At 43.7% G+C, this 21849-nt stretch overlaps 1 protein-coding gene across 8 annotated transcripts in view; it reads right to left on the reverse strand.

Moving 5' to 3' along the window:
- Sptan1 (spectrin alpha, non-erythrocytic 1) overlaps nt 1-21849 on the reverse strand; it is a 70932-nt gene that overhangs the window by 9551 nt on the left and 39532 nt on the right. For 4 of the 8 annotated variants that reach the window (XM_076845347.2, XM_076845345.2, XM_076845342.2 and 1 more), the window contains 21 exons: nt 19947-20051; nt 19496-19519; nt 18917-18952; nt 16208-16255; nt 15616-15707; nt 14836-14980; nt 14566-14747; nt 12356-12455; nt 12043-12240; nt 11816-11962; nt 10685-10788; nt 10391-10553; nt 10023-10037; nt 7905-8036; nt 7565-7702; nt 6523-6627; nt 3914-4122; nt 3033-3153; nt 2690-2811; nt 2252-2384; nt 137-235 (listed from right to left, as the gene is read on the reverse strand). In XM_076845347.2, the coding sequence (XP_076701462.1) occupies nt 137-235; nt 2252-2384; nt 2690-2811; nt 3033-3153; nt 3914-4122; nt 6523-6627; nt 7565-7702; nt 7905-8036; nt 10023-10037; nt 10391-10553; nt 10685-10788; nt 11816-11962; nt 12043-12240; nt 12356-12455; nt 14566-14747; nt 14836-14980; nt 15616-15707; nt 16208-16255; nt 18917-18952; nt 19496-19519; nt 19947-20051 (2418 nt within the window). The remainder of the gene's footprint in view (nt 1-136; nt 236-2251; nt 2385-2689; nt 2812-3032; nt 3154-3913; nt 4123-6522; nt 6628-7564; nt 7703-7904; nt 8037-10022; nt 10038-10390; nt 10554-10684; nt 10789-11815; nt 11963-12042; nt 12241-12355; nt 12456-14565; nt 14748-14835; nt 14981-15615; nt 15708-16207; nt 16256-18916; nt 18953-19495; nt 19520-19946; nt 20052-21849) is intronic. The other 4 variants (XM_076845348.2, XM_076845346.2, XM_076845343.2 and 1 more) reach the window with 1 other exon arrangement.

Below are 21849 nucleotides of genomic sequence, written 5' to 3' on the forward strand. Positions count from 1 at the left end.
ATCATGTAATCCTCCTCGTCCTTATGAAACATGGGACCTTTGTCTCCACACAAACCTCAGTCTGGGCAACATCCCAGCAGGTGAGCTCTGTGGGCTACCGCATCACCTGCATGTAGCTGTCCCTGAGTGGGCTTACCTTCCTGATGAGGTCTTGCCCATTGGTGCACACATCATTCACACGATCCTTGTGGACAGTGAAGTCGGTCTCGAAAGCTTCATGTTTCTTCAGTAAGCCCTGGAGAAGAGGAGGAAGGCTGGGTGCTGAGTGCTGGCAGGTGACCTGCTGCGCAGGGACAGAGGGCAGCTTCACTGATGGGGCCAGCCCTCAGCTCCATGGTCCAGGTGGGAATGAGAGGACAGCGGTACACTGGCAAGTACATTTTATAAAGAGAGTGGAAACAGGATGCAATAAGAACCAGCCATGGACGGGGCTGGGAAGCTCTGGTCAGAGAAGGCCTTTCTGAAGAGGTTAAGGACCTGCTGATGGAGCTCCAGGTCTCTCTGCCCCTCATCACACCATCAGGTAAACATCCAACAAACATGCATACCTGTTTAGCCTGAAGGACCTCCCAGGGACCACCTAAGTCTTTTTCCTCCTCCCTAGTAGCCTTGGCACTGGAGATGACATGCTCTTGTTGCTTCGAGGGAACTCAGCCATGCACCGAGGGGAAACTGCTGACTCCAACCAGATTTCTAAGTGGTCCTCCCGGTCCCCACTGTGAGGTAGATGGCTCAGAGGCCACCTTGATTCTTTTTTTTTTTTTTTTTTTTTTTAAGTTGTAGATGGACAAATACCTTTATTTCATTTATTTATTTTTATGTGATGCTGAGAATCAAACCCAGTGCCTCACACATGCCAGGCAAGCGCTCTACCCCTGAGCTGCAACCCCAGCCCACCACCTTGATTCTTGGGACTGGAAACTTAGCTTCCACAATCTGCTGGCTAGACCTCAGAAACATCAGAACATGTCATTTTTTAGCATCTCTTACCAAGAGGGGAGTCTCCATCTTCTCTGTGACCCTTGTCTGCTTTAGGACTGGCTTTTTATGTGTGTGTGTGCTGTTGAGGACTTAACCTAGAGCTTTGTGCATGCTAGGTAACCCTCTACCACTGAGCTATACCCTCAGCCCTTTTTATTTTTTGTTTTGAGATCAAGTCTTGGCAAGTTGCCCAGGCTTGACTTAAACTTGTGCTCTTCCTGCCTCAGCCTCCTGAGTTGTTGGGCTCACAGGCATAGGCCACTGCGCCTGACTTAGCACTGATTTTTTTTTTTTTTTTTCTCTTTACAGTACTGGGATTGAATTTAGGAGCTCTTTAACTATTAACTATATCCCAAATTCTTTTTAAAACTTAATTTTATTTTGACACAGGGTCTTGCTAAGTTGCTGAGGTTGGCCTGGAACTTGTAATCCTCCTGTGTCAGCCTTCAGAATGACTGGGATTATAGGTGTGCACCACCTATAATTGGCCTTGGGACGGACTCCAACAATAGAATGCAGGGAGAATAATAATGAGCGATGTCCTGAGAAACCCTGCAGCATCTCCCTTTATCTCTCTGAATGCTGCCAAAAGAAGCTAGTTCAGCTTCCTGAAGGATAAGAAGTCATGTGGAAGGGGATTGAGCTTTCCCAGCCAAAATCTAGGCCTGGCTGTCAGCAGTACAACTGAGGCCTAGGATCTTTCCACCTACTGCCTTCTGCCAGGATGCAGCTGCACAAGTGATTTCAAGTGAAAGTCCAGAGGAAATGCCCACCGACTCACAGAATCTCGGATAAGAGAAATAGCTGTGGCTCTGAACCATGGAGTTTTAGGGTTGTTATGCAGCACCTGTTAACCAATGTATGGTGTTCTGCCCGCATTGTGGTGCCTGTAAAGGTGGAAATAGGCTTTGTGCTGCTGGGGTGTGCCTAGTTAAGAAGAGGTCACTAGGGCAGATCCTAATCCAACTGGACTGGTGCCCTTACAAGGCGGTGAACTCGACAGAGACTGGCACACAGAAGAGAATGCAAGGGAAGAAGAGATAGAGAGAAGACAGCTGTGTAAAAAAGCAGAAACTGGAGGATGCTACCGTACTCTAAGGACACCTGGGACTATAGGATACTGGAAGACGAGGAAGGGCTTTCTATAAACTGGGGAGTGAATGGCCCTGCTGGCATCATGGTCCAGACTTTAGTCTCCAGAACCGTGAGACAGCACGTTCCTGTACGCTGAGCCATTGAGTCTGTGGTTCCCTGTCTGGCACTCCCTAACCTGGATAGCAGCAAGCGTGTCTCCGTAATCTTCACTGGCCACCAGCGTCATTTTCTCATTGATCCAGGCTTCTTCCTCTTCCACATTGGCTACAAACTGCTGATACTCCAAGGACTCCTCTAGCCGCTGACCCCTAAAATTACAGAAGATAGGAAAAGCCATCAATCTCCTCTGACTTACATTCTGAGTTAACACCAGCTTAAAAACACTCAGGAAGGAAGATGTATGAGTGGTTTGCTCCAGCCTTCCATGGGATACAAAGTAGGCAGTGTATTGTTCAGAAGGAAACACACTGGGTCCAGATTCGGGTACAGGACAAGCTCCAGCATGCTGGCCAGAGGTGGCCTGGAGCACACGCCTAAGAAAAAGGGCTAGGAGCTAGCAGGAGACCCAGGCCTGGCACTCTGCACCCAAAAGCTCCCTCATCTGAATGCTCACCGAGCAGCTGCCAATTGCTTCAGCTCTTTCCAGTGCTCCACAAACTGGGCCAGACGCTGCTGGATCTCCTCCTGCCCAATGGTGTTATCATCAGAGAGCTTCTTCCCAGTGTCCAGGACGCCCTGATAGGCAAGAAAAGTCAGGTCAGTGGCTGGTAACACTCTTGGTACCTGCTTCTGGGTGCTTCTATCTTGAGGCTTCCAGAAAAAGACCTCAATAGCAAATTCAAAACTTCTCCTTCATGGTTTGGGCTGAGGCACCATGAACATAAGACCTTAGTGGAATAAGAACAAGGGATTCTTTGTTACCTGGCCCATTCCCACCCTAGAAGACGCCTCCTCACCTGAATGGCTGGCTCATGCGCAGCCAATTCTGCCTCCAGCCGCTTGTGCTTCTTCCTCAGATTCTGAACACCTGTGAGGTCTCGGCCATAGTCCTCGGAGCTTACTAGCAGCTTCTTCTCCCTGGGGAACAGAAGAAGAATGCTCATTTTCATGTGGGCTCAGCTGCTGACCTGTGGTGTCCTCATCACACCTAGCAATCTCTCTAGGAAAGCCTTGCTCTTTCTTGGAAGACACACTGCCTCTCTCTGTCCATGTGCACTAACTCAACAATACCCCGGTTCTGCAGAGGCTGGCGCTATGTTTGGGATGGGGCACTGTATTATGAGCCCCATTTAACCATGTATCCATCATAGATCTGTAAATGCATTCGATATTTAGGTGCATAATTTTTTTAAAGGTTTTAAGAAAATTAATAACTAAAAGAGAGCTCATAAGTGGTCTGACAAAATGCTATATCATTTGCAAAAGAAAGCCTGACATTTTGGGGGATGGGGAAATTGGGGAAACACAAACAAAAACACTCTCATTCCTTGAAAAAGTGACCTTCCCCAGAACAGAACAAACCCACTAACACCTAAGGGACCAAAGGGCAAGGTCGAATGGAACATCAAGGACTGCCATCAACTCGGGGCCATCACTGGTCATCCACTACATACCTCGATAGCCAAAGAAATGAGGCAACTCAGGCAAGCGTGTGTGGAGCTACGGTCCAGCCCAGTGGAGTCTCTGAGCTGTGCCCTTTTTTGCGACACTTTCCTTCCTCATGGTCCAGAGAAGCCTGAAACAATCTGCCTCTGCAGGCAGCCTGTATTCCTGCCTGCTGTTGAAGGCTCTAGGGGTTTCCTAGAAACACAAAGCATACAGCTGTACGAGCACATACTTGATCCAGGACTCCTCGTCATCCATATCACGGAAGAACTGGTGCAGGCGGTGAGACTCGCTCAGCTTGGCTCGTCGGGAAGCTGCCATGCTCTTGATCTTCTGGAAGCGCCCATTGATGGTGTCCCTCTTGTCCTTCACTTGGGAGGTGTCAAAGGCACTGCTGGTCATCAGGCTATCTGCCTGGCTGTTCAGGTCCTTCAGGCGATCCTGAGGGGAAGGGGCAGACAGGAGGGATCAAGAACCCGCATCTCCCATGAACAGCTACTTGAAAATAAGAACTCAGAATTCCTTACTGAGGTATGGAGCCTTGTGGACCCAAACTGTCCTCTCTGCACTGTGGTGGGGAGCACCAGTGCTTCAGCTGCAGCACAGCAGCAGAAACAGAGGGTTCTTCATTGTCATCTGCCTCCAGTAAGAAATGCAGTTTCCCCTAAGAATATCCTTTAAACTTTCACTTTTATTTTTGTTTTTTTTGGTGCTAGGGATCAAACCCACGGTCTTTCACATGCTACACACATGCTCTAGCAATAAGCTACACCTCAACATTCTTTTAAAAAGTAGCAAAAATTCATTTTGTTAAATATTCAGTTTTGGATATCTTGGTTGGGAATGGAAAAATAAGCCTGTTACTTTTTTTTAAAATATTTATTTTTTAGCTTTAGGTGGACACAATATCTTTACTTTACATTTATGTAATGCTGAGGATTGAACCCAGTGCCTCGTGCTTGCTAGGCGAGTGCTCTACCACTGAGCCACAACCCCAACTCTGTTACTTTAAAAAAACTGGTTTACTACTATTCATAAAATTCAAACTTTCAGGAGAAAATCAGAATTTTGAAAAAATTGTATCTGCTACCATGAGCTTGACAGCCTCCCCTAACAAAGATTTTTCTGAAGAGACTGGTGGTGTTATTGGTGAATGTGATATTTTAGTGTCACCTAATAGAATGTGTCAACACTTAGAACACGCATAACTCAGCTAACCAACATCTACCAAATGAGACATGCAGCTGCTATAAAATCACATGAGCATAAAAGACCCATCCACAGTCCAGGATGCACCAGTGTATTTTAATAAAATTAATTCAGGGTGAAAAACTGATAGGGGTGTGTCCCCTTCATCACCACTGTTAGGGATGAAGAACATGAGAAGAAGATTACCTCTAGATAGGGAAGAGATGTGGGAGGGAAAAGGAGGGAGAAGGGGAATTGCATGGAAGATGGAAGGAGACCCCCTTTGTTATACAGAATACATGTATGACGAAGTGAGAAAAAAAAAAGAAGTGTGTCACATTAGATTGGGTAGAGAGAAGTGATGGGAGGGGAGGGGAAGGGGAAGGGGGGAAAGGAAGGACAGCAGAATAAAACAGACTTTATTATTGCTGTATGTATTATGTGACTGCATGACCAATGTGATTCTGCAACCTGTACACTCAGAAAAATGAGAAATTATACCCCATATGACTCAAATGTATGATATGTCAAGATCATTGTACTGTCATGTGTAACTAATTAAAACAAATTAAAAAATTATTATTTTTTTATATAATATAGCTGTTTTCGTACTTTTTTTTTGAGAGAGAGAGAGAGAGAGAGAGAGAATTTTAATATTTATTTTTTAGTTTTCGGCGGACATAACATCTTTGTTTGTATGTGGTACTGAGGATCGAACCTGGGCTGCACGCATGCCAGGTGAGCACGCTACTGCTTGAGCCACATCCCCAGCCCAAAACAAATTTAAAAAATTATTAAAAAAAAAAAAAAAACCAGGAAACTGACACTGGTGTAATCCAGAGGGTTATGCTTATATAAATATAAAATGCCACCCATTTTTATATGCACTCATTCATGTATCTGTGAGATTATGTTCAACTGCAAAGTCCCAGGCAATTTTATTACATGTGTAGGTGCATGTAAGCAAGATACAGAACTCTTCTGTTCCCACAGGGAGCTCTCCTGGGTGGTCCTTTTACAGGTGCAGCCCTTTCCCACCCTACCTCATGGCATCTACAGATCTGTTCTCTGTATCTTTACTTTTGTTATTTCAAGAATACAGAAGCAGGGGGCTGGGTTGTGGCTCAATGGTAGAGCACTTGTCTAGCATGTGTGACACCCTGGGTTCCATTCTCAGCACCAAATACAAATAAATACAAAAATTCATTAAAAAAATAATAAAAGAATACAGAAGCAGAATCATATGGTATTGTAAATCTTTGGGTATTTTTTTTTAAAATCTTTTTAATTGTCATTGGTCCTTTGTTTTATTTTACTTATTCATTTATTTATTTATATGCAGTGCTGCGAATCAAACCCAGTGCCTCACACATGCTAGGCAAGTGCTCTGCCATGAGCCACAACTGCAGCCCAAACCTTTGGGTATCTTTAAAATTAATTTTTAATGATGGTGAGTAGTGACAGATAAGACCTAAATAAACAACCTTTCTTATGGGCCTTGATAATTGGCAATCCCTGACCTTGCCACCTCGAGAGCCAATACATTGGTGCCAGACAGCACTCTCCTTCCCCAAATGTTTAGCTCTCTTCCTGAGGTGCAGATACCTGGGGCCTGATGCTTTCCCACTCACCACGTGGCTGTGCCCACCTTACCTCATGGGCAGAGATGTCTGCCTCCAATAGCTGATGCTTTTTCAGTAAGTTGTTCACAGAAGCCAGGTCTTTGCCGTAATCTTCTGATGCCAGAAGGGCCTCCACCTGCCAATGAAAATAAAAGGGAAAGGCTGCAGTGCAGTGTTCACATGGTGCTCTGAAAACTCCAGGGTGCCCAGCTGGTATTCCAAGTTCTTCTCAGCCATGAGGTGTATCACCTACTTAGCTGGGCCAGTATGACACTCTCCCCCTCTGCCAATTCAATGCAACTCAAGAGCCCATTAATTTCAACAGTGTGGCCAAATCCCAGGCCTGCCTGGTGGGGTAAGGGCAAAGAGTGCAGCACCCCACTGTGCTGAAACACCCTAGGCAAAGAAGCAGGAGTGAGAGCAGAGAATACCACACTGGGATGTTCACAGCACTAAGAGTGTATGCCCTCGAAACAGGGAAACAAGAATGTCCAACAATATGGAAATGATCAAATACAGCGGGGCTCTGCAAGGGACTTACCCAATCATTCAAATGGTAGGGAAGAATTTTTATGGAGTTGGGCTAACACTCCCCATACATACTAACGAAAAGTTACACCTCAACTACATGAAATACAAATACCTCTTCAAATACTCAAGGACATACACATAAACTAGAAAGATACACTCTAAAATGTTAATGGTGGTCTCCAAACTTTCAATTCCTAATCTCTCTACTTTCCCAATTTCCTCACTCTGGTTCCCTGACTCCCTGCTCCTCTGGCTCTATCTTGACATAGATCTGTCAGAGCTGACCACCAGCTAGACCCCCTGTCTCTTCCTTGCTATATTCTCTGGGAGAGGGTGATGTAAGGTTCAGGTCCTACCCCATCCATATCAGCTCTTTTCTCTAAACCTTCACAGCAGATAACTCATATTTGCTAACAAGGACTTTGGTTACTGTGTACCTGGTGAACCCTCTCTACTCCTGGTTTTGGGCTTGCTTGCTGCCTCATTATTCCAAATGACAAGAAATTCCCTGCTCCAAGGAAGGGAGAACCACTTTGCATTACCTCAGAGAGCCAGAAGTCAAAGTCCTTGATTCCAGTGTTGAAGTTCTGCTGTTTGTTAGCCTCTTTCAGTTTCTGGCTCTTCTCAGCCGACTTCTGCACCAGGAATTGCCATTGGTCAGCTAAGGCAGCCAGGCGGGCCTGTGGAGGAGAATGGAGTTGCTGGGCTGGTGGAATCTATGCCCTCTCCTGAAGCCCAGTTTGAGAAAATCAATGGAAGAGCCACTGTTACCAACATTCCATCTGCAATGCAGCCTTCGCAAAGTCCCTAATCACTTTATGTTCTTAGGTCCCTGCTTAAGAGGCAACATGCTGTGGATGGTCAGGAAACCCTGGGCCATACCTTGACAGCGTCCTCACTTCCAGCACAGGCCCCACGCTCGATGAGGGAGTTGCCCATATCGATGACCCCACGGATCCGGTCAGCATTGGCATGTAGTTCTGCTTCAAAGGCCTGGTGCTTTTGGTGCTTGCTCTGAAAATGCCAAAACCACCTTTCAAAGCCAGCGCCTGCGAGGCACATCTTTAAGGCAGGATAGAGGCTCAAAGGGAGGGAGGGAGTGAAGGAACTTAGAAATGGGTCAAGAGTCAAGGTACTTTATAGAAGGCAACCAGAAGGCGTGTGAAATGTAGGGTTTGATCTGTGAGGAGTTCAGTGAGGGTTCAGGCTGGAAAAGGAAGGAAGCTCAGGAGCAGGGGATGAAAGTCAGTTCTGAAAGCGTCTGCACTAGCTCACTGGGAACAAGTCCCAGAAGCACACGCTTTCTAACATTCCACAGCAGACAGCAATGGCCATGTTCAATTTTGAGCATACTTGTATGTCAACTTCCATCCATGGCTTTGTCCTTATTGAACAAAAGCTCTATGTGTGGGGATATCTCATCATCTAAGGCAGCCATCACCACATAGCAATAGATTTGATGGCTGGTTCTGTCCTTCATTGAGGAAAAAAATCTATAGTTCCTATAGAACTTGGCTTTGTTGGTGTATAATTTGGTAGCTGTCATTAATCAAAACATCGGGCTACTGTCAAAACATAGGCCTGATGACAGGTTGGAATTTACTCTTGCTAGGAAGAGAGGGCTGGAGAACTACAATGGTTTTTAAGAATTCATGAAGAAACAAAAGGCACTGAAGCACTACAAGAAGCAATTGCAGGGACACAGCTACAGCATGATTCTGCAAAAACACTTGGATGAGAAATGCAGCGTCTTAGGGGAAAGCGTTAATGGGGAGAAAAAACTAAAAGAAAAAAAGCACTAGATTTGGGGAAGAATTCTGCATCAAATGTTTCATTTCAGAGGCAGCAATTGTCAGAGGGTGCCTCCCCACCCCACCTGCAGTGGCTCAATTCGGCACCAACACGACATGTTGGTGTGGTCATACCCCAAGCTCCTGATGGAAAACACAAGGACAAAGGGTGTCTCAAAGCACAGACCCTGACAAAAGTCACTCCCTCTTTTTTTTTTTTTTTTTAATATATTTATTTAGTTGTAGATGGACACACAGTATCTTTATTTATTTTTATGTGGTGCTGAGGATTGAACCCAGTGCCTCACATGAGAGGTAAGATTTTATCCTGAGCTATAGCCTCATCCCTCTAAGTCCCTCTTTCGTGCATTGCTCCAACCACTCTGGTTCAAACCCCACTTATTTTCTTTCTACAAATTCATTCCTTCCACTGACATGCAACTTTTCAAAAAAAATTCATTTAAAAAAATTTTTTTTTGCGGGAGACTCTGAACCCAGGGACAAGCTTTATCACTTGAATTATAGCCCCAGCCCTTTTATTTTTTTGTTTTTTTTTTTTAGGAGAGCTTTATAGTTATTGTTTTTGAGACAGGGTTTTGCTAAATTCTTCACCCGAGTTGCTGGGGTTACAGGTGCAGATGTGTTACTTCTGAGCTACCTGCTGATGGACGTGTCTCCTTTCACTGTGCAACATCTGCCTGCTCCTTTCTTAACCTCTGTTCCTGCTCTTCTCAAATCTGGAAGCAAACCATGTCTCTCCAAAGCTCTCTACTTGCACCTCTCCAGGGGGCAGCACCTTTGGATGCCAGAAAGGGTATGCATCCAACTCTCACCCCCCACCCCAGGCTAGACTGCCCTGCCTGGGTCACAGCAAGACTGAGACAAAAGTCTGTACAGAAAAGCTACTTATTCCACTTTAAACAGAAGCATCTCTTGAAAGAAAGTGGTTAACTACTGCCCCGCAAATCAAACACTGTACAGAACTTGACTTGGGGGAGCAGAGAGGGTAGGGTTGCAGGCTAATTACAACAGAGAAAGCCATATCCCACAGGGACACTTGGATGGAGGGTGATGGAGGATTAGAAATTAAAAGCCTGGATGAGGAGACACCAGCAGACCACATGTGAGCACAGAAACAGTACTCCACAGAGAACAACACAAATACCACAGCTCATGAATCTATTAATTCTTAAAAACATGGACAACTTACCAGCAGCTTGGAAAGCTACAAAAACAGATTAAAAGAACAAGAGTTCAGTACACTGATGTGAATACAAGTATTAGCTATTAAACAGACTCACCCTGCTGTCATACTTCCCCTGGGAAGCTCAGCGCAGTTAATAGGAGGGGTTACATAGATGTTTTGTAGCAGGCTTTGGTAGAGACAACTTAGGGAGGCGGCTTTCAAATGGCTCTAACCATTTAGTGAGGCTTTCTACTGTCAGCTTATTAAAATAGTTGTCACTGGCTTCACCATGGCCGCAAAGTGTTTTACAGGTATATCCCCTTCAAAGACACCTTGTTTAACAGAACCTACTTAGTAACATGGGGCTATTTCATCCCATCAGCCCTGCTCACCTGGATGTTGGTGGGATCCTTGTAGGACTCATCGCTTGCTGTCTGCAGTTTTTCACTGATCCAAGCTTCAATCTCATCCACATCCCGGCTGAACTGCTGGAGGGTCTGAGATTCTCCCAGTTTTGACCTTTTCTCAATCATCTGGGCTTTCAGGCGTCGCCACCTGAGAAAGTGAACCAGAAGAGCAAATGAGAACAGCCCTTTCGATGGAGATGGAAGCTGGAAGACAGGCAGGCCAGGCATGAGGGCTCGAATCCTGCCAGAGCTGGGACTGTTGTGCCATGGGACACCCACCTGTCCAAGACCTCATTGCGCCGGCTGGCAATGTCTCCTTTAGCATAGTGGCCGGCACTGATCAGTTGGTCGGCAAAGGCCTGCAGGGCGGCGATCTTCTCCTCCTGGGGGCAAACAAAGGGTAAGGTGAAGTTAGCCAGGGCTGGACTTTTCTACACTGCTGGTCTGCAGAAGAGAACAGTTATTTTGGGTGACTGGGAACTAGCTAGTGACAGGATCAGAATACACTGACACTTTAGAAGCAGGAGTGTAAAAAGCCAAAAGAAAGCTTGATTTTAATCATGACTAGAGTAGAGTTTTAATTTAGGAAGATTCCGGGTCACATTGGGGTAGGGCAAATGCTGGAACACTAGTAAATGTCAAACAATAAGGCTGCATAATAGGAAAATGTTATCAGACTTTTCTATCAAAAACAGAATAGTGTTTTTTTATATTCACATACTTACCTACTCACATTTCCTTCCTTTAAAAATAAAATGATTTTTTCTGTGACAAAACTAATACTAAATCCTCAACACTACTAGAATTTATTTAAAAATTTAATACTATTTTTTTGTACTGGGACTGAACCCAAAGCCTGGTGCGTATTAAGCACAGTCTACTATTAAGACACACCCCCCAGCCCCAAAAGTTTTTTAAAAAGTCATTTATGAAAGTATTTTTCTGACCACAGAGGCATTCTTTGGAGATTTAATGGTATCTACATTGCTTATTTTTGTAGTTAACACCAGTATTTTTGTTTTGTTTTGTTTGCAGTACTGGGGATTGAACTTGGGGCCTCTGGAATGCTAGCCAGGGCTCTATCACCTAGCTAAACCTTGAGCCCTAAACAAGATTTTTTTTTTAATATTTATTTTTTTAGATATAGTTGGACACAATACCTTTATTTATTTATTTATTTTTTATGTGGTACTGAGGATAGAACCCAGGGCCTCACATGCACTAGGCGAGTGCTCTACCACGGAGCCACAATTCCAGGCCCCAAAACAAAATATTTTAATTTAAGGAAACGGTTGAATCTCTTTAGCTGAGAAAACCAAGTCAGTGACTGTTTTTCATTCTAACTGTTAAAAAGAGAAAATGCCAATCAGGAAAAAATCTAGATTCAGACTCCATTGTTGAGGGCCTCACCTGGACATTGATAGCTTTGTCAAAGTCCTCGTGTTTTTTGATCAGAGCCTCCACGCTGTCCAGTGAGTCTCCTTTGTCTTCAGTGTTCAGGAAGGCCTCCCGGGCAGCCATCCAGTTCTCAGCTTGCTCACAATCCCGATGAAATAGCTGAAGAGGCAGACAGGCCAAGTGAGAAGATGGGGCCTTCTGCAAGGAAACCCCTGGTCAGAAACCTAGGCCACACGCACCTGCAATTCAAGGCACTGATCCAGCATCATTCTGCGTTGAACCCAGGCCTTCTCCAGATCTGCACGCTCCTGATCAAGAATATCGAGTTTCTCCTTGATCTCTGGGCTGGCATAGTGCCCATGAGCCAACAGCTGCTGCCCAAACTGCTCAAATGCCTGGAAAGTGCCAGCTCTGGCATCAATTTCCGTCCGGTGTTCCTGCCAAGTGGAGAGAAAGGATTAGATAACTGGCAGAAGATGCCCATTCAAGTGTCAACGAGTGGCTCACAACCATGGGCAGGGGTGAGGCTACTCAGCAGGCAGGGGTACCCACCTGGTGTCGCTCCAACAGAGCTTCCGCTCCAGTGACATCCTTGGCTAGCTCATCTGAAGACACCAGCCCTCGTATTCCATTGATCCAAGACATGAGGTCCCTGGAAACCAGATCCAGGGACTATTACACTACCTGGCAAGCAGACCTCCCGCCCAGGACAACAGACCCACATCATTCTTGCCTCAGAAGGTCATTTGGGGTTAATCTAGTCAGCTACTGCATGTGCTGGGTCTCTAGGCAAAGGGTTTCATAGCCTCTTGTTCTTCTCGATCAGATATTGCGGGGGCAGGGAAGCCCATCATTTCTCAAAGGGAAAAAGAATAGCTTACAACTAAGACCTTTTACCGTGTGGAATCCAAGTTCTAACAGAAGTAATACCCATTTTGATGGCTTCAAATAAAAAGTCTTTCTTTAGAACAAAGTCTTGGAGCCCTAGGCCTAGGCATATTTAATCCATTTTTCATGGAAATACCAGTACAAGGGGGGTAACAAGTATATAGAGCAACATAGCATATGATTTTTTTTTTTCCAAAGGCAAATACACAGCGATACAAAGCAGATCAGAGGATCCTAAGTCCTGGGAGTGGTTAGCTAAGGGATGGAGTGTTACTCTACGGTAAGAAAAAGGTTTCCAAACTTGGCAGATATGATGGTTACATAACAGCGACTACATTAAGAACCAGGGTATGGCACACTTGTTACTTGATCTTTGCCTCAAAAAAGAGGAAAAAAATCCCAAATTAGTAACTGTGACACCCTACCTGAGACCTAGAAAGGAAAGTGGCCTCATCCACCTACTCCCATCCAAATAGGAATCACCTGACACTGCACACATACGTATGTGGGCAAGAACACTGCTAAAGAGCATAACACACCCAGACAGTACTACTGAACAAGTTACACATTGCCCACCCCACAGAACACTATGTAACCATTAAAAGACTGAGGCACCAGACCAAATGACAGTCTACAAGACAACTGTACTGGACTAAAAAAAAAAAAAAAAAAATGCTAATGTCATGAAAGGGTGGAGGGATATTATTCTAGGTTAAAGGAAACTAAGACAAGACTACCAAATGCACTAGGAATCCTTGTCTGGACCTTGGATCAAGAATAAGCCTTAGTAATAAAATATATAATGGCATGCAGGTATGGCAGCACATGGCCTATAATCCTAGTGACTCAGGAGGCCAAGGCAGGAGGATTGCAAATTTTAGGCCAGCCCCAGCAATCTGGCAAAACCCTGTCCCAAAATAATAATAATAATTAAAAAAAGAAGGGCTAGGGATGCAGCTCAGTGGTACAGTGCCACTGAGTTCACTTCTCAATATCTCTTCCCTTCTAAAAAAGGGGAAAAAAAACTCAAAACAACAACAACAAAAAAGAGAGTGTGTGTGTATGTATAAATATAAATATAGGGGCTGGGGATGTGGCTCAAGTGGTAGCATGCTCGCCTGGCATGCGTGCGGCCCCGGTTCGATCCTCAGCACCACATACAAACAAAGATGTTGTGTCTGCCGATAACTAAAAAAAATAAATATTAAAAATTCTCTCTCTCTCTCTCCCTCACCTCTCTTAAAAAAAAAAATATCTATCTATCTATATATATATATATAATATATAAAAATATATATGTAAAGACTGAAAAACGAACCGAATATGGACACACTTGGTTTTTTGGGAGTGATAATGGAAATGTAGCTAGGTAGTTTACTGTCAATGTTGGGAGATGTATGCTCATGTGTTCAGAGGCAAAGTGTCAGGGATATTCAACCTGCTTACAGGTGCTTAAACAAAAAAGTGTCCACAGATAATAAACAAAGTTAACTGTTGACTACTGGTGATAGCATCACAGTTGCTCCTTTTTGTTATTCTTTCAGATACTCTGTGGCCTTGAAATGCTTCTAAAAATTTTTTTGATGAAAAAGACTAAAGTATATCAATATTAAGTGAAAAATATAAAACCATTTAGCATGTGGCTGGGGCTGGGGCTCAGTGGTAGCGCATTTGCCTGGCATGTGTGAGGCGCTGGGTTTGATACTTGGCATCATATACAAATAAATAAAATAAAGGTCTATCAACTAAAAAAAAAACCAAAACATTTAGCAAAAGGATGAGGAGGTGAGAATGTCTACATGTGTGTGCACAGGAAAATAGACTTAAAAAGATGATTCTATGTTCTAGATCTCTGAACAATATTTAATTTTTACCGGAAATCGCTAAGAAAGCGCTGCAGGTCATGGGAGTCACCCAACTTCGCCTTGCGTTGGTCTGCACGTTTCCCAAGGCTGGTCCAGGCCTGATTTAATTCAGTGCACTTTTCTTTAAGGTCCTCTGCAGACTCCGGGTGAGACTGGATCAGGCGCTGGGCTGTCTCCCCGAGAGAATTTACCTATGGGAAGAAAACAGTGAGAAAACACAAATAAAGGAGCTGAGCTCTGCAGAGAGTAAGACTTGGCTCTGTTCCATGCATCTCTCACCTTGTCACCGAGAGCTGCAAGGTCCCTCTCGAAGCCCTCATGCTTGCGCTGCAGGGCCTGGACGCTGGCCAGATCATGACCATAGTTGTCTGTGTTTAGAGCCTGATTCTTCTCTTCAATCCATTCTTTGGTCTCATCAGCATCTCTGTAGATCAAACACACATTCAGATTAACAATCACTGAGATTAGCCAGGCGCAATAGTGCATGCCCATAATCCCAGCAGCTCAGGAGGCTGAGGCGGGAGGATAGTAAGGTACTCAGTAAGACCCTAAGCAACTTAGCGAGACCCTGTCTCAAAAAATAAAAGGGGCTGGGGATGTGGTTCAATGATAAAGTGCTCCTGGGTTCAATCCCTGGCACTAAAAAAATAAATAAATAATAAAATAAATAAACAAATAAAAAGGGCTGTGGAAGTAGTTGAGTGGTAGAGCACCCTGGGTTCAATCCCCAGTACAGCAAAAATAAAAACTCAATAAACAAATAAATAAATATAAATAAATTATCAGAATTGTTTGTCTTGGTTCCAGGATAAACAGAAAAAAATCCTTCTGGTATTTGTACCTTTGTCAGAGGTAAGCACCTATAGTTCTAGGAAGAGGAGGAACACCACGTCTGCACTCTCAGTACTTACAAGCATCAGCCTGTGACAGATATGGCCCTACGTGCCAGAGAGTTCACATATTAGCAAGGCCCAGCCGATACTCTGAGACCCCAGTCAGTAAGTCTGGCCATCCACATCAGGCAGACAGTCCCCTTTCTCCCTTGTCTGGCCCCCTCACCTGTGGAATCTCTGTACTTCATGGGCACTGCCCAAGAGCTGGCTCCGCTCCTCAGCCAGCTGCTGCAGGGACCGCCAGCGCTCATTCAGTTCCTGCGGGAAAGTGGCAGTGTCAGCCCTGCTTCCATCCTCCTCCATTATACCCACAACCAGGTCTTTGGAAAAATTACTTAAATTGACAGTACATATAACTTCCTGTGTCCAACCTTCCTGGTGGAATAAATGAGTATACGACAACAAAATTTCAGGAAATCAAAATCAGCCATACCCAATGACTGGCATTCACCCAATTGCCTGACCTAGGAATCCCCTTTGGAACAGGCATACATACAGCTAACTCATCCTCACTCTATTCTGGCCTTGGGCCTGGCATGTGGCACCTGCCTCCTGAACAACTGTCAAGTGGAGAAATGCCAAAGCCTCCAGCTCCAACACTTGCCCAACTGCATCCTCAGGCTAGAGCAGACCTGGGAAGAGTTGGCATCTGCCCCAGATGCTCAGGGGCATCTTTAGGAGATCCAGGGACTGCAGACAGGAAAGGAATGTAGTGAAGGAAAGCAGGAGGGTCAGTGGAGCTACTCACTGATTCTTACCTTGATGGAATTGAAGGTAGCCACGGTGTGAACCATCAGGCGAGCAGACTACGTAAGGAAGAGAGAAGAGGAAAACCCAATCAAGCTTATGCCAGCTAAGAGACAGAGATCTGAGCTTCAAGTGCCACCAAGTAGGTCCAATGGTCAACCAAAAACCATGAAGGGGATAGCAGCAACATTGAAAACAAAAACATTAATAAAAGCTATCAACCTGAGAAAGACATGAGAAAAGCCACAGTGCACAGTCAGACCCAGCTCCATGACTAGATACACGGGGGAAGAGTTTTCACCAAAACCATGTTGTCGTTTTTGGAACTAGGGATCGAACTCAGGGCTTTGTGTATGTGAGGTAAGCACTTTGCAACTGAACTACATCCCAGCCTTCAAAAACCACATTGTAACAGGCGGTTGGGCAGAAAAAACAGCTCAAAGATTAATAAGTGTCTTAAAACTTGTCCATGTTACAGAACATTCTAGGAAATGCTCAATTTAACATTTGCCGGCAGCTCAGATAGTGAGGTGTACTAAAAACTCAACCTGTCTGAAACAGCTATGAGGCTGCTGTTCCCTCTAACAGGATCTTCCTGAAGGAAGGTCAACAGCTTCACCAAAGGAAAAAGGAATAAGTCAGTGAGTTAGTTCACTTCTCACTTCAAAAAATCTTAAGTACCCCCAGACTATAGAGCCCATCCAATTTATGTGAAAGAAACCTTTTCAAGCCCCCCAGAGAAGAAGAGCAGGGGAGTAAGTTCACCATGGTCACATGACCTGCCCCAGGTGACATGCAGGTGTGTGCAGGGCCCCTGTCCCTAACCCTCTCAGAAAGAGGAGGCATTGGCGTCTACAAAGATCTCTAAACACAGTTTGGGGGGAGGACCACTATGGTGCCAGGAAACCGCTAATGGTCAGATAAGTAGCTGTTGCCTATTCAAATCACCATCAATTTTTGTTATGAGAAAAATTAAGATTGAAAAGAGGAAAGTTGAATCAAAGGAAAAATGTCCCAGCCCCTCAACTGAGCCTATTTAATGAGAGAGAGTAGTCAGAGCCAGTGAATGAACCCCACTGTTGGCAGCCTGAGTCCCCAAGACAGGGCAGATAGGTCAGTGTCGGTGCAAATATGAGCAAAAGACAAACGGTGAGAGGCTTTTGAGTTTAGGTTTGCATGCTTTCTTCCTATACCAGGTAGACAGACTGTGTGTGTGTGTGTGTGTGTGTGTGTGTGTGTGTGTTTTAACTTTAAAAACAATTTTTTTTTTTTTAGTTGTAGTTGGACACAATATCTTTATTTATTTTTATATGGTGCTAAGGATGGAACCAGGGCCTCGCACATGCTGGGTGAGTGCTCTACCAGTGAGCCCCAGTCCCAGCCCAGTAGATATACTTTTTTTTTTTTTTTAATATTTATTTTTTAGTTGTAGTTGAACACAATACATTTATTTTATTTATTTATATGTGGTGAGGAGGATTGAACCCAGGGTCTCACACGTGCTAGGCGAGTGCTCTACCGCTGAGCCACAACCTCGGCCCACCAGTAGATATACTTTTAAAAGCAGAAATCTGGGGTTGTGGCTCAGAGGTAGAGCTCTTGCCTACCACACGTGAGGCACCGGGTTCGATCCTCAGCACCACATAAAAATAAAATAAAGATATTGTGTCCACTGAAAAAACTAAAAAATAAATATTAAAAAAATCTCTCTAAAAAAAAAGATAAGATATTGTGTCCACCTATAATTAAAAATAAATATTTTAAAAAAAAGTTATTAAAAAAAAAAAAAGCAGAAATTTAGCAGACACATGCCTATAATCCCAGTGACTTGGGAGGCTGAGGCAGGAGGATCGCAAGTTTGAGACCAGCCTCACCAACTTAGTGAGGCCCTAAGTAACTTAGTGAAAACCCTGTCTCTAAATAAAATATAAAAAAAAAGGGCTGGGGATGTGGCTCAGTGGTTAAACACCCCTGGGTCCCTGGGTTCAACACCTAGTATCAAAAAAAAAAAAAAAAAAGGAGAGATCAGCGATCAAGTGACAGACAGTCATACAAACTGGGTTAGGAGGGAAGATGCTAGAATTGAGAGTCCAACTCAATCTCACTTTTCTGTATGATGTGGTGTGTATGTGTGTGTGTGGTACTGAGGACTGAGGATTTTGGAGCTATACTCCCAGACTTTTCTTCTTCTTCTTCTTTTTTTTTTTTTTGATAAAGTCTTAGTCGCTGAGGCTAGCCTTGAACTTGAGGCCCTCCTGCCTCAGCTCCACAGTAGCTAGAATTATAGGCCTAAGTCCCTAAGCCTAATAGCAGGAAACCTTTCTTAGGCTACAGGAATCAAAGGTTAGACAGATGATTAAATGGTGGCGGTAGGGAGGTTTATTCTCTTTCTGTTCTCAGTCATTTATGTGTTTTTATCACTTGTCTTGGACTGCCATCCTACCAGTCTGATGATGTGCTGCATTTGAGGTGTCTCTGGCATAGACAGGATCTGCCCACTCTGAGCATCCAAACACAAGCACTTTGTTTCTGTGTATTACACATCATATTTCCAGAGACTGATAGAACACAATATCAAGGTCAGAAAAAAGCCAGCCCAAATGAGTCCAGAGATTACCAAAGGTCCCAGAATACTTAGAAAAAAACACATCAGAAAGACATGAAATGCTGCATGTTCCTGTAAAACTCTTAGAGACAATAACTTGCAAAGGAGTTCTTACCTTCCACGGGGAGGCCGTCTTGGAATCTGTTTCATCCTAGTTAAAGAAGCAGCAGTTTAGGCAGCGTGCAGGTGGGCTCAGCACTCCCACCAAAGACTATAGCTTTCCCCAAGGGAGTTCACAGGTCAGTGAACAAAACTGAATCACTCTCTATAACTTAAAAAGTTTACCACCAGCTAGCAAAAAAACCCAAGACTTTTGGAAGAAATTATACAAATAGAAAAATTACAAATTTTTCAAATCTCCAGTAGAATTGGAGAAAATGAGTCAGCTTAATAAGAAAACGACCAACTTTTCTTTAGCTCATACGAAAGGATTCTTTGAAAGAGGTAAAAACCAAACCTAAAGTGGTAGCTGTGAATAAGTTTTAGAAAACTGAAGGGATATAAAATTTTTGGTCTTTTGGAAAGGCAAATAGAAATCAGTATCTAGAGTTTCTCTTCCACAGAATTTTACACACGAAAGGAATTCTGATGTTCAGGAACAGAAATCCTCAAGAAGCAGCTCTTGACTTTACATTGTTCCCAAGATCTACCTCCTTCTCATGTCCAAGTTCCACACAGAGCTCCTGCAACTTACCCTGGGCATCATGCCGTACACCTCCTATAAGGAGAGAGAGAGAAACCAATTTTATCTTCACAGGAAATAAAACCTCCCAGAACATTCAATACTGTAACAAAAGAAAGACTAGAATGCTAGCCCACTGGCCAGCAGAACTTCAAGTCATTATTCATATGCAAAACCTTTTATTTATTTAAGAAACTTGTGAAACTGCCATTAATTAAGGACTATGTAAATATTCCACAACTTTCACAGGAGTACATAAAAACTTAGGAGAACACAAAAGCCCCCGACTGGATGAAGAGAGATAATGGCCCAAGGAAGTTGAGGGCACACAGAGGACTGCACCTCCATTCAAGCCACCATTCTGTACTCTGAAATATCACTCCGGGAGCACTGAAGAGCCCAGTAAGAAGTCAAGTTGCTCCCTAATGGCAACAATGCCTGGCTCCAAGATGAAGATACCCACCTGCTGCTGTACAGCCTGGACCTCCTCTGCCATCAGACCTTCAGACTCCAGGTCTTCAGCCACCTTGTTAATGTCCTTCAGCCGGGACTCATTGGCCTTCAGATCCTTTAAAGCAAACACCATCATAACTAAACCCACAATGGCCAATCAAGGGAGAAGAGGGCCAAGGATATCCACAAAAATGGCTTGAGCCTAGAAAGATCTGCTCTATGGCGTCCTATGAATTGTTTTCTCTACTCTTCAAGGGGTCTGGATCAGGAAATCCTGACTGCAGCTATCAAGGGAAAAAATAATAGGGTTCTAGAAGCAGTCTGTCTCAAATTTACTTGATTAATTATGGATAAAAAATAATTACTCACTTCAAATGTAGATTTAAGTAAATATTTTTAAGGGAAGAAACAGTGTTAAAATGTGATTTAAAGTCCAATGACTAAAGAACAGAGAAAGGAGGGAGAGAAAGAAAAAAGAGGTAGAGAGAGGTGAGGCAGGGAGAGAAATCCTTCTCCCACTTTTTTTTTTTTTTATATTGGGCATTGAACCCAGGGATGTGTAACCACTGAACCACATATCCCCAGTCTTCTATTGTATGAAACAGGGTCTTGCTAAATTGTTGAGGCTGGCTTTGAATTTGCGATCCTCCTGCTTCAGCCTCACAAACTGCTGAGTTTATAGGAATGTGCCATAGCACCCAGCTCATCCTCCCACATTTTAATTGGTTATAAGGATACTCTTGGGGCTGGGATTGTAGCTTAGCGGTAAAGCGCTTGCCTTGCATACTTGAGGCACGGGGTTCAATCCTTAGCACCACATAAAAATAAATGAAATAAAGATATTGTGTCCATCTACAACTAAAACAACAAAAAAAGATACTCTTAGTCAGCACAGTGGTGCATGCCTGCAATTCCAGCGGCTTGGGAGGCTAAGGCAGGAGGATCGTAAGTTCCTCTCTACTAAAATATGAAACAGGGCTGAGATGTGGCTCAGTGCTCGAATGTCACTGAGTCCTAACCCTGGTACCCCTCTAAAAAAAGAATACTCTTACTCTGAATATAAGAAAAATATGTGCTAAATCATACAATGGACTATTATTCACCAGTAACAGGAAATGGAATACCAATACATGCTATAAGGATGAATTCTGAAAATACATTAAATAAAAGAAACCAATCACTTAAAAAAAAAAAATCACAATTCCATTTATATGAAATGTGCAGAATAAGAAAATCTACACATAGGGACTGGGATTGTAGCTTAGTGGTAAAGCCCTTGCCTAGCATGTGTGAGGCACTAGGTTCAATCCTCAGCACCACATAAAAATAAATAAATAAAATAAAGGTATTGTGTCCATCTGTAGCTTAGGAACAACAACAACAAAAAATTCAGACGCAAAGAACAATGGTAGAATGTTTCCTTAGCATGCAACAGGCCCTGGACTTAATTTGTAGCACCAAAACAAAACAAAAAAAGTAGATTAGTTGCTAAGGTTTGTGAGCATTGGGAAAAATGCACAGTGACTGCTTTATGGATATATGGTTTTCTTTTCAGGTAATACTGTCTTGGCACTAGATAAAGGTGGTAGCTACATAACATCATGAAGGTACTAAATACCACCAAATCCTACGCTTTAATATGGTTAACTTTGTTACATAAATATTACTTCATTTAAAAAAAAAAAAAAAAAAGAGCTGGGCACCATGATGCATGCTTATAATCCCAGTAACTTGGAAGCCTGAGATAAGAGGACTTCAAGTTCAAGCCCAGAGGCAGCAATTTAGCAAGGCCCCAAGCAACTTAGTGAATATAAAAAGGGTTGGAGAGGTAGAGGGGTAGAGGCTCAGTAATCTGTGGTCAAAAATCAAGAAAACCAGGGGCTGGGGCTGTAGCTCAGTAGTAGAGCGCTTGC

This window comes from Callospermophilus lateralis, chromosome 2, assembly GCF_048772815.1.
Source record: "Callospermophilus lateralis isolate mCalLat2 chromosome 2, mCalLat2.hap1, whole genome shotgun sequence".
Taxonomy (NCBI): Eukaryota; Metazoa; Chordata; class Mammalia; order Rodentia; family Sciuridae; genus Callospermophilus; species Callospermophilus lateralis.